The 13,503-nt window shown below is 37.7% G+C and overlaps 1 protein-coding gene across 2 annotated transcripts in view; it reads left to right on the top strand.

Moving 5' to 3' along the window:
* The first annotated feature begins 48 nt into the window (after window positions 1-48).
* The window catches only part of LOC118403148 (oxysterol-binding protein-related protein 11-like), a 21,582-nt gene continuing 8,127 nt past the window's right edge, over window positions 49-13,503 (top strand). Inside the window, exons 1-4 of one of the 2 annotated variants that reach the window (XM_035801657.1) lie at window positions 49-533; window positions 4,215-4,274; window positions 5,817-5,992; window positions 9,873-9,952. In XM_035801657.1, the coding sequence (XP_035657550.1) occupies window positions 298-533; window positions 4,215-4,274; window positions 5,817-5,992; window positions 9,873-9,952 (552 nt within the window). In that variant the 5' untranslated portion in view covers window positions 49-297. The remainder of the gene's footprint in view (window positions 534-4,214; window positions 4,275-5,816; window positions 5,993-9,872; window positions 9,953-13,503) is intronic. The other variant, XM_035801658.1, reaches the window with a different exon arrangement.

The raw sequence follows: 13,503 nt of genomic DNA, 5'->3' as shown, positions 1-13,503 counted from the left end.
ATACTATTTTCATGATTTTCTACCTTTATACTAGAATGGTTGCTTCCAAATTGCTGCAACATCGTGGGTCGTCCCATCATCCTCTCTGTGTTGCTTCCGCCTTCCAAAAATATAAAATTTATACGATTTTCCCCTTGAAATTTCTTTGATTTTGTACATGGTAGCAGCAAAAACTACAGGAATCCGGGAATTTGTAGGGACATTCAAATGGTTCTCTGTGAATTCGTGTGACAGGAGAGAACTGGGATTTTAGATCGATAAATTCTAATCAAGCGCGCGGCCCCCCTCCCCACCAATATGGCGACGAATGACGTGACCCGGAGTGAGTCGCCTGCGGCTAGTGAGACTTCCGCCACCGCTGCTGTCCAGCCGTCCGTCGACCTTTCCCAGTTCAACGAGGCCGAGCGACAGCAGCTGCTGGCCGTAATGGCGCGGGCCAAGGAGCTGGAGCTGTCCGAGCAGGAAGGGTTGAAGCGACCGTTCGAGGGACAGCTAAGCAAATACACCAACGTTATGAAAGGCTGGCAGTACAGGTAAGAATATCACATCTAGAAATCTCTCGATAGTAAATATACACTATGAGAATGTTATGTATACAGTCCTGTCAACATGATGAGTGTATGTATATGTTTTATGTGAATGAGTACAATGTTGGAAAATCTATTTTATAATAAGCTTCATTATTTGTTCTGTAAATAATAGAATAATAAAATGCTGTGGTTTTATTTTCAAGGTTTGCACTGTGACCTCCCAATGGTGAATGCTTCAATTTCTTGACACTACGACCACTGTTACACTGACAGTTATGTTATGACATGTCACAGGCCCTTCTACTAGTTCTAGTTCTACAATAACTACATATATGACGATGCATCATGACACAGAATTGTTTCCAGCACAAATTCAAAACACAGCAAAAACATGTTACCTCCTGCTGTGAAATATAACCACCGTTAAGGTAAATTGATTTAGATCTAGAAGTTTTATATGTTTTTTGTTGTTTCTGGGCCCCACCTAAGCTACACTATGTCCTGTTTTGGTGTTGATTGATTAACCACCCTTGCTAAACTGTTAGTATTCCCTGTCTGATGCTGATATCATCTAATGCTACATCTAACCATTATGTGTTTCATATATTGATTATAACAATGGATGTTTTACAACAGGATCAGGTTATGTCAGGCCATTGGCAAACTGAGACTCAGAGCAATACTATTGACAATTCTTTAACTGTTGGGGATAGAACAGATCAAATTATCAGTACTAGTACTAGAACACATGTACATATAGATGATGGCCTGACATAATAGCTAATTAGCTGCTTTGGTTTGAGTTAACAATGGTCCAACTCATCTGACATTCATTTTCAACACTAATAGTTATGATAATGTTTGTAAATAGACTAGTAGAATCACTCAGATAATATGTAAAGAATACAGCTTGCACCTGTTTGTTTCTAAAATAGGATCAGGAGGAACAATTTTTGAAATTACCCTTTCAAAATAGCCATTTCATTCATTCATGTTTACTCTTGTGGTCATGTCACATTTACACAGGAGGGTATAGGAGGGGTTTGATGGCTTCAGCTGTTGAACATGAGAAATTCCTTAAAATAAAACAACGTTTTTAAAAAGTGATGAAGAAATACTCTCTAATATAGATAATTTGTGCATGTGCAGTTCTATTTTCCTTTATCTTGTTTTTCTCTTAGCTTTCTTTTGCAGATTTTCTTTCCAATCGATTCAATTTGTTTTCCTTCTTTCTTTAACTGACATGCACACACACATTCAATCAAACGTTAACAGGACCCTTCCAGGTTCAAGGAGTGAGCTACATATATATTCATGGTGTATGTGGAGAAGGACGACCAGACCAACTAGACCAGTCATAGAGCAGACTGCACTACCTTGCTGAACTGTGATTGGTTAAGCCACCTAGGGCACCTTGCACCTGGTCATTGCACTATGCACTTGGCCTATAAAATTAAAAGCGAGGACATGCTGTACTATGCTCATTCGAGCCCATGACATTGAGGAAGGCCTACGGCGAAACATGTTTGTTGTGTGTCGGTTCGAATAAAGTTCCTAAATGGGGAACATGCGGCTCCAGCATCTTTTCTGAAGATGTGGCGTAAGTGTGAACGGTTGGCTTGAGGTTGTCCTTCTCCACATACTCTGATATATGTTCTTATATCATACACTAGAGTTTGACACTGAATTGCAATTTTTTCCATTATCTGCAATAATGCAAATTTTACTTTCAATTTGTAGAAACTTTCTAAAAAAAACATGTCTTCATGATTAATGTGAATTTAATAACCCTATTTAGTATTTACTTGCTAAATGCTGTGCTTTGTTGTACCAAGCTAGCAATAATATATAGCATATCTTATAGCTACAAAATTGCAAAGCTGTTCACAAAGTTTACCAACTTGATGTTGGGTTGTTTTCCAAAAGTTGCATGTTGCAGCCAACTTGCAGGTTGCTACATGTACGTATACAGTAGGGCTGGGTATCGGTACAGTGTACCGGTACAAAACCGGTTTTTCTTATTGGACCGGTCCAGAAAAACCGGACCTGAAAAAATTAGGTGGACCGGATGTTGGACCGATTAGAAAATTAACAGATTATTTTATCAGGCATTCACACGTTTTGGCGCTTGTAGGTGGAAGAAGATAACGAGTGAAGTAGAGTAGAGTTTATAATAATTTCTACCAAGTTTTACCGCTAATCGTACAGGTGCAGTTAGCGTTGTAGGATTTGAAAACGCCAATGTACACAAATTTAAGTCTAAAAGTCCACCAAACAGATTTCTTTGTAGTGGAATGGACCATTGGTATGTGTCATACTGAATCAGGTCCAGGTTCAGGTCCGGACCTGGACCTGATCCTTTGGACCTGAACCGGACCTGGACCTGAATTTTCTGTACCGGTACCCACCCCTAGTATACAATAAGACTGATCCTGATTTACTACACATCAAAATTATAATATTAGCAGTTAACCAAATGAGAGGGTGGCTGCATGTCCATCAGATACATTGTATTCTACATAATTTGTGACAGAGGTAGGCGGGGTAATGGGAATGGTCTATCGCAATACAACTTACAAGAATCACGTAAGTTGTACACTATGAGTCTGAGTGTGACTCATTTGTATTTTGGCAGCATTGAAGAAATTGGTTTGTTCCCAGACATACATGACGATTACCAGTTCTTTGGCAGCCTGGCAAGGGTTGTAATGACTCTTAACATGTACAGTATGTGACAAGGTCACAAATTTGTCACATACTGTGCGCCAACCTGTTGGCTATCAGCCCAAATGGCCCTTTCCTATACCTGATTACCTCAGAGCTATATGTAGTGCTAAATCTTTGGTGTGATGAATGCAGTGTAAGGTCCACATGTACATTTGTGCTGTCTCCATTTAAGCTGGGGCAAAACAGTTCCTTTATCTGCCCTTAACCAAGGAATGAAAACTCAGTCAAGATAAATGTTGCAATCATAGGACTCAACACAGGACTCAAAATACTGGGTGGCATGTGCACCCTTGTCATTTTGTGCATACAAAGTTCGTTGACATTTTACCTTTTCATTTTCTTGTTGTGGACCCAAATCTTTCCTATGCATCTAATTTTTTAAGTGCACCAGTTTACCTATTCCCTATCAAGTATAATGAATTCTGAGCCTCATAAAAAAACATGAATTTTGAAAAGCATGTTGTATGAAAGATGACTCAGTGAAATTCAATTAGGCACAGGACGGCGTATATACATATTTTTGTCATGCAAGAACATTTACATTTTAGAATGGCCGCGGCTTGGCATGTTACTAAAGTTGCTAAATATTACATGTTCTAACTTAATAACAACAGGCTGTTGTTATTACGTTACAACGTCAGATTTCCAAATGGGATTTTTCGGCATTAGTCGATTTGTTAAAACTTTAATAGGAAGGAAAATGATATTGACTGGTAGCAACCATAGACTAAGTTAACAATAACACCATGGCAGCATAATCTTAGTCTGTAGCCATATAAGTGTATATGTCATGCTTTGTTCAACAATCAATTCATAAGTTAGAAAGCACTAAAAACTCAATGATGGTATCAGAATAATGTTCTGTGGTCTCAGAACAGCGTTCTGGTAAATCATGGCAATGAATGTCCACCAATATCCAACCTTCTTCTCTTTTTTCTCTCTTGCTGTGTTGTCAAGGCAACCATATCAAGGCCAGCTGGCCAAATATACCAACCTCATAACTGGATGGCAATATAGGTAAGGTAAAGAACTGGTCTCTCCTGAACTTTCCTGCTTCATTTCCAGAGCTACGTTTGTACTTCTGGCAACGTCTATGAACAGAAATGTCTATAGTCTAAACACAGTTCTGGAAAAATTTGAAATCTATGCATGTCAAGCTTTCTTGCCAGAATGAAAAGACATAGTTTAATAAGCCAAATATGACTCTATTATTGGTCTCTTTTCAAAAGGAGGACTCTATAAGTGTTATTTTATTAAAAAATTGTAAGGTACAATTTTTTTTTTCACTGGAGTTGTTTTCCAATACATATATTTCTTTCTTCTACCATATTTTAATGTCCATGTCTTTGTGCGTATTTCTTGAATGTTGTACCATTCTATTGACGACTACATGTATATGATAAGTGTGTATGATTGCTTACTGTCCTTCCATTTTCTGTCCTTATTTCTGTGTGTTCAGGTTTAACTTTGTCTTGCAATAATTTCTGTTTAGACTCACACAATTATATATAATTAGAGTCCTTTACGTATTAGTTTTACAGTAGCATGCTTACTTAAACCTTTCCATTACTAAGCATTTTGCTGAAATAAATTTATTCATGCTTAGTAAAGTCGATTTATTCATTGACTGAAAAGGTTTAAAATTAAAAAGTGTTTGGTCTCCAAGGATGAAGAGCAACAAATGGAGTAACATTATATACTATCTTTTATTTGTGTTGTATTTTCTATAGTGGAATGCCATCTAGCATTCATGCACAGTACTGCAGATCTCGTTTCTTATCTGATCCCAGTTTGTACTGATAATTCAGTAACTTTAAAAGTTTACGTTAAACTTTATGAATATTAATGCTCACACAGATGCATATTTTACTTTCTTTGTAAGATTTTGTTTTTAGATGAGGGAGTTTGAAGATTCCAGAATTTTCTTGTCAATGTTTCAAACATTTTCTTGCAATGTATGTTGCCTCAATTTCTTCACAATCATTGACATGCCTCCAAACTGACTGCAGTCTCTATGAGATGGGTGATATGTGAGTTTGAGATATCAGGGGTGCCGAAGCATTTTCATTGATTTTCTGAAACTCATGCATATCTTATGACTATGAAAAAGCCACGAATTCCTGTACAAAAGCATACAAAACCCCTGGATGACATCCAATGAATAAAGATACTTTGGCCCCACTGATGGTCAGACTTTCCTGTGGTCTCAGGTGGTAGCCCAGACAGGAAAGTCTTTTGATCAAGATTAGCATTTATCTCTGGCCTCCCAGTAATTCCCTTGCTATTATAAAGAGTCCACAATTTTGATAAAGGCTACAAGAACACATGGTACTTCCTGTATTTTGAGGGAACATTACAAAACTTCATTCTTTCACTGACATGAAATTTCCATTTTTACATATCTTCTGTGTTTGATTTTTATTCTGGTATTTGCTAGGACAAGAAAAGTATATAACAAATAATGTTAATTTAGAGAAATTGGGTCATGATCGTGTATAACTTCATCACATCAAGCCTAAGCAACCTTTAACCCTTGAACTTTTGACCCTTGACCTACAGGTGGTTTGTACTTGACCCAGACTCGGGTGTTCTTGACTATTATGTAAATGAGGAGAGTAAGAAGCAGAGGCCGCGGGGTTCGCTGCAGCTGGCGGGATCGGTGATGTCACCCAGCGACGAGGATTCTCACACGTTCAGTATCAACGCTGCCAATGGCGAAGTGTACAGGTTACGTGGTAAGGACAGCTTTTTGTAGTTTCTCTGAAAGGCTCAATGATTCAAGGCAGTGCAGGTAACATTGAAGATTACCTGCACTAGACAAATGTTACTTGCACCACTCTGAATTTATGGATCATACTAAAACTTCAAAAACTATTGACGATGCTTTTATACTAATGTTTTGTAGTCCTTCAAAGTGTTTTGTAGAATACACCTTTTCTCCAAGGCTACACTTCTATATATAGTAGTACATATGTAAACTTTAAGAATCCATTTGCTTGGCACATGACCTAGTGCTAATTAAAGGTTACAGGAGTCAGAATCTAATGCACTTACGTAATATAATGTAGGAGTAAGGCACCCACATAACACCAACACACCACCCACGAAACCCATTAGTGGTTTGTGTTTGAAAAAAGGCAAAGGTCCCATAGCGCGCGCTAGCCTTTTTAAGGCTGTAGGGGTAGTGGGTTGTTAGTCCATGTAACTGTGTAAGTACTAGTGTGTCTTGGGTAATGCTACTAGAAGGCAGAGCTCATCCCTCTTCTTCCACTGTGGAAGAATAAAACTCGGTGAAATAAAAGTCCTGTGCCGGCTAAACTCCTTCCCCAGCTTACTTGTTACTGTCTTAAAAGTTAAACCACTGCAAGATCTGCCTACCTGAATTCCTGTGTTCAGTTACAGCTGGGTGGAAAATTATTTGAAACTTAGTTTATTCATAAGAATCTCAAATCAGCCTGCAGGCTGCTTTTCATTGAGGTCAAGTATCTATTAAAAGATTTATAGTAATGGGTTTGACATACATGTATAAAAGTGCTGTAGACCGCAGGTGTTAATGTAAAAGGTTATGGGATTTATAAGATCAGATCACTTCCCCTCTGACCAGTAGGTGTAGCCAGGCACCATGGAAGTTCAGATGGATGCTAGTACTTGAAAAGGCTCTAGGAATTACATGTGTAAGCTTGTGATATAAAACAGCAATCAAATTGTTGTAGAGTATTTTTGTGGATATGTCATTAAGAATCTTGAAGATTTAAGTGTTACTGTCAAAAATAATGTCAAGTCTCATAATTCTACCATGTATGCTGAGACTGAAACATGAAAGAATATAATGAATATAAGGAGATAAGCTAATGCAGCAGTGGAGTTACGCAAATTTAAGATATTCAGGTGTTCAACACATTTTTGTAAAGCCTTGGTAACCACTTTTTGGTGGAATTGCTGGCAAAAATATGATAATATTAGATGTAAAACCTGCTGATCTTCAATGTTCTTCCCAACTGCATTATAAGGGAAATCCCAAACCACATGACATGTTCTCTTTTTGCTTCACAAATTTGTTTCTTTGTTTCTTATCAGATACTTATAAAATACAGTAAATAGAGCAGGATCCGATAGATAATAAAACATTTTGAAAATGGCCGTCTGGATATCTAAAGTAATTATAAAATGCAGTTTAGTCAGAGGGTAATGGCATGCAAGGACAGAGATGGATTTGACCTTGATCCTTGTTTGTGCTGTTCATAATGGGAGTTTTAGGGATGGACTATGCCACGAGACAAACAGGGGTGAGATCATCTTTACTAACAAATTTACAAAAGAAACATACATAGAAATATGATTATAATGGGGTGGGATATCATCTCAACAACAATCATATGAAAACTTAATATAATTTTATTTATAAAGAAAATAGATTATGTTTGAGAAAAAAATTACCCCTCTGAAAACTGGTCAGGCTGATACCCTTATAAGGAGGTCATGATTGACAGTTTATGTGGCAGTCATGATCTTCCTTGTTGCTATGTCAGGAGAACTTGCTTAGTGGGGTACTCTTAGATACATGTAGCAATGGCAAGCCCTACATTTACTCATGTGGAGACTGAAAGGTAGGTGGACAAAGGTTCTTACATTTACAAGACTGATCTGTTCAAAAGGGAAAAACAGGCTTTGGAATCTTGTACTAATTTATTAAGAGTTCCCCATACATTAGGAGAGATGAAGAAATTATTTCTTGCGTGATAGCTTGATGTTTTTGGACATTAGTAGATATATTCCAAATATATACAGTCATGTACATGTGGTACCAAAGACATTAAACATGTAGCTGTCTTCATTAAGTTGTTTGTAGTATTTCAACTGGGGTATTGAGAAGTAGATTATCCTTAACTAGTGTTGTTATTTGTCAGTATCCAAGGACGACTTCCAAGGGTAAAGTGATCCATGGTTATTTGTATTTAGATTATATGGCAAGTACATTCTTAGGTTCATAATTTCTTCTAGAGCTCCATTGTATTAATTTTTGGCAAGGTGTGTTGGTCAGAATCTAATAACGTTAGATATTCTATAACTAGAAAAGTGGAAATCTAGATGATAGTGAAGGAATTTAGCAAGGCACCTCCAGCGAGCTAACACTCCTTTCACGGTGAGCCAAAATCAAATCACAAATAAGATTCCATTTTTCATGGTTGACACAATGGGTTTAATCCAATCAGATGGACCAGCAATCATCCCTGTTGCCATGGCAACAATATTTCTGCCGTCCTGATGTGTAATTCTGCATCAACGTTTGATTGCCCGGGTTTTAGGGGAAAGCGATTTTGAGCAAGTGGCATTAACTGTAGCAAGGGTACGTTCCGTGTTCTCCTGAAATTGAATGATAATCCCGCAATTCGGTTGGATAATCCGATTAGTTACCATGGTAACCAGGGAGATGATGGATGATACGACCATGGCAGAAGTGTTTCACACCGTATAGAGGGCAGCAGAAGGGAGTCGTGAGGGAGGAATCTTTATAAATCCTGCCACTGAAGGAGGCTCTAAGGAAATGTATTTTGCTGGTATTGAGTATTTGCCAGGCTCTTTGCTCAAATTTCTCCTTCTAGTTATAGTTACAGGACAAGTTTTTAGCATCATAAATTTGCCTCAGATATGTCTAAGGAATATTACAAATTTTTTTAGAATTCTTTTTGGGTGAAGTCATTCTAGATATTATTAACGATGACTGACAAGTTGTTTGTGGCAAAGATAGCTGAAAGCATGGATGAACTTTATTGGTGTTAGATATTGTATGGAATAGCCAGCCCTGCATATTTACAATTCATGCCAGTTATGATGTATATTAAGTTCATATATCGTAACTGCTATTATCATAATTATTTCTTGCCCTAAACAACAGCATTTCCATTTTTAACATACCAAAAAATAGCTAATTTATGTAAGTTATAATTAATGGTTATAAAACTTTAAAAAGGTCACATTATATGAAATTACAGAAATGACCCAAATTTATTTTTTTTATTACACTCTCACATCAGATTCAGACGATAAAAATCCTTCCTAAGCATTTATGAGGGTAGATTGGTTCCGCGAGACTCAAATTGTACCTGTAGTCTGTTGTAATTATTATGATCATGATAAGTGATAGCACTTTTGTATCTGCCTCAGTGGGTTGCCACTATATTTAGCTAAGTTGCAGGGAGAACCCACAAGCCACGAATCATAACGTTAAGTGTCATGACTAATAATCAGCCCTGAGTTGCGCTGGGATGCGTGGGTATACGTACGTGCAAATGTGCAGGCATAACAGTCTGGTCCTCCCAGTATTAAGCACAACCTCTGGGTGTTGTATCGGTAAGAAGAAGTATTATGTGTTTGTTTTGTTCTTTATATATTTAAACGGTAACCGTTGTATAGTCAAACATGCTCAATAAGACCATGTAGGGGGCTGATACTCAATTAGAATCATTGTCTAATTGTAGGCATGTGGTCACTATAGAGAGGAGTCATTTTTGTATTAATGGTGAAAAATTACCATTTTCTGTCAAATGTTTGCAACAATTTTTGACAAAAAATGTGCCCTTTATTTTTGTTGACTGACTTTCCTTTGTTTTGCAGCATTTGATGCTAAAGAGCGGCAGCAGTGGGTGAATCGACTGCGCTCAGTTGCTCAATATCACACAGAAACGTTGGCTCAGGTAGGCAGAATTATTTTTATCACACCCAAGGGAATGAAGTAATGTTTGAGCTTTTCTGTTATGTTTCTATATTTCCTAGTTTACACCAAGGCAGCAGAATTCTATATATCGCTGTTCTTTTTGTCTGGGGGACTTAGAATGGCCCCAAAGCACTACTAAATCTGCCTTTGACTGTCTTTGTCTTTTAAATGAGTAAAATGGACCCTGATGGTAAGAGGGTACAGTAAACTAGAAGGGATGGTTTCATTGTACATACAAGCATTTACTAATTGCTTGTAAGATATCAAACATCCCTAATGAGCTTGTTTCATTCATCTAACCTCTATTTCATATTCTAGTACGTTTGTAGGTCAATATTTATTATGAAGGGTGTAATAGCTCAGTACATTTATTTCATCACTGATGAGTCTGTGTCCCTTGTTTGACTAGAATAGTCGACCCAGAAAAAACATTGTCTCATGCTGCTATATCACCGTATGGCCGGTCAGTGACCTAGTGTCAAAGACGTCATATCAGTTGCCATGGTAACCATTGTGACATCCTTATCCTCACCGTATCTTCCTTATGATTGCTGGAGACACAGATGTTGGGAAGATAACCCTCTCTATCCATCGTCAATTCTTGGAAAAGCCTTTGTAATCTAATCCCACACATGTGCCTATTACTAGTATCGGGAGACATTATACATAAAGTACCCCTTTTATTTGTATCGTACAAAAATGATGTACCTACATGTATGGGTAACAGTCTTTTATTGGTAATATTCACAACATGAATCCACAATTATTTAGAATCATCAGTGTAAAGAAATGAAGGCAACTGCAGTTACTGTAGTAATATTTACTCACCAAATTTCTCTTCTTACATTAAACAACAGGAGCATTTTAAATATATCTCCCCCCCCCCCCCCTTCTGTGCACTCCCTCTCACTTTTGCATTTTCCTTTTATGCCTTCAGTATTTTCCTCTCAATCCTTTTCTCAGAAAAGGCCCTGGGGATGTCTTCATACTACAATATGTATGTGCAGTCTGTTGCAACTTCATACTACAATATGTATGTGCAGTCTGTCACATCTTTAATGTACATATTTTGAAGATTGTAGAGACTGCACATCAATATTGTAAGAGATGTATTCTGTACATGAATAAATAAAGGTAAAAAACAAACAAACATGTATATCTGATTCTGAAAGACTTTGAAAATGCATGCATCTGATATATCTGTCATAACAAGTTTTATGTTACGCTGCCTTGGGGGATTCCTTACTTTCTCGACATTTCAGCGGATACAAATGTCTTCCTGTTAAGTGCAGTCTGATGTTATCCATCTAGGCTTTTGTACCTACATGTACTCCCACGTACTACATTAATCAAGATCATCTAAAAGTGAACGGAAAAATATAATGGACCCCAACTTAAGATGCCATACCATGGGGACAATTCAGTGGGGGAATGGAATATTTCCTAGTGATTTCTTGAGATTATTAGAACCAAAATATAGCAAATAGTGAAAGGAAAGGATGATGTCACATTACATGATACAGAAATTGGCAAAATGATAACCGAGCAGTCAAGAAAGGTTATTGTACCTAAAGAAAGATCGCCAAATTGTACATTTTGAAATATATATATAACAGGCAAGAACACATTCCTGGCCAGAATACACCCAGGGATATTCTATTATTGAGACAAACAAGGACTGTCCTTGGTGCTGAAGTAGCAACTAGAACTAGAAAGCAGATATGTTTTTTCTTCAAATATTCTTCTTCAAAAGGCTAGAACACAGCTATGGCCAGAATACATCAAAATATTCTTATCAAGGGCCCATTATGGCCTGTTACGCTCTGTAGACAAACAAGATCTGTCCTTGGTGCTGAAGTGGCAAACGGGTCTATATTGAAAGCAGATATTTTTGTCTTCAAACATTTTTCTTTAAGAGGCCAGAATACACTGGGTAATTCTGGTCAGGGGCACATTATGGCCTGTTACACTGGGTAGACAAACAAGATCTGTCCTTGGTTCTGAAGTAGCAACCAGTCCTAGAAAGCAGTTATTTTTGTCTTCAAACACTCTTCTCCTTCAAAAGGCCCATGGCCAGAATACACTGGGTAATTCTGGTCAGGGGCACATAATTGACTGTTACACTGGATAGACAAACAAGATCTGTCCTTGGTGCTGATGTGGCAACAGGATCTAGAAAGCAGATATTTTTGTCCTCAAACATTCTTCTTCAAAAAAAAAAAACCCAGAACACACCCATGGCCAGAATACATCAGGATATTCTCATCGGGGGCCCACAGTTGACTGTTACACTGGGTAGACAAACAAGATCTGTCCTCGGTGCTGATGTGGCAACAGGATCTAGAAAGCAGTTATTTTTGTCTTCAAACACTCTTCTCCTTCAAAAGGCCCATGGCCAGAATACACTGGGTAATTCTGGTCAGGGGCACATAATTGACTGTTACACTGGATAGACAAACAAGATCTGTCCTTGGTGCTGAAGTAGCATCCAGTTAAAAAAAGTAGGTATTTTTTCCTAAAACATTCTTCTTTCTTATTCATTATGTATTCTCCAAGAGAATTCAATTTAGGACCATACTGATGGATAAAGAGTCTACCATAATGGACTACCCAATTTTGTTCCGACTGCCTGCACTAATGTTTCTAAGCAGCGCACGTGTACATGGAAACGTTTTTGCACTTGAGTCGTAAATTTTTTCTCACTGTCAGAAAATGCATTTGTAAAACAGCCTTGGGATATGTACCCAGTTGTTTAGAAATAACCTTTGAATAATGATGATCACCTGTGGGATTTTTAGAAGTATCATGGCACCAGTTTTATTGCACCCCAGGGGGTGTTAACTAGATTGTGCAATATGTACATTTTGTAATGGCCTGAAGTATTTTGTTGTAGAAAAGGAAGATCAAAGTTGAACACAATGCTATGAATATGGTAGTGTGCATATGGGAGGGGATATCTACAAAATGTAGCATTCAAGGTTAAAACAATAACAATCAATAGACCACTCCCTGCCCCCCTCCCTTGTTGTTCGTTGTAGTTAATCTCCAGCTTTCACTTCAGTCAATGTAAATGTTGACTCAATAAGTTCTACACTGGATTGTCCCCGTACACACAGCACTAAGCTCATGGCTTGTGCTGGAAAATTAGGGTTAACTATGTTCTAAAGGCAGGGCATTTGCATGTAAATTGAATCTTAGCATGTGGGATGGAGATACGCGGTGACTGTATGCCACGTGACTGGCCCTGACGTCATCAAAGCTAACACGGAATCCTTCATTCATAATGAAGGTCACATTGATACGATCAATCCTTTTCCAGAGTCTTTGTGGAAAAAACTGAGGGCTGAATTTTCAAAAACAGTTTTCAGATTACAATTACTGATAGGAGAAAATACGACCCTGCTATAGTCATTATGGCATGAAATTTGACAGCAATAACTTATTACTAGGTTATGATAGGAATAAGAGAAAATATGCCCCTGCTATGGTCATTATGGCATGAAATTTGATAGGAACAACTTATACATGAAA

The sequence above is a fragment of the Branchiostoma floridae genome, chromosome 16, assembly GCF_000003815.2.
Source record: "Branchiostoma floridae strain S238N-H82 chromosome 16, Bfl_VNyyK, whole genome shotgun sequence".
NCBI classification, from domain to species: Eukaryota; Metazoa; Chordata; class Leptocardii; order Amphioxiformes; family Branchiostomatidae; genus Branchiostoma; species Branchiostoma floridae.
Note: the sequence above shows the minus strand (reverse complement) of the source record. Positions and strands in the feature narration are given on the sequence as shown.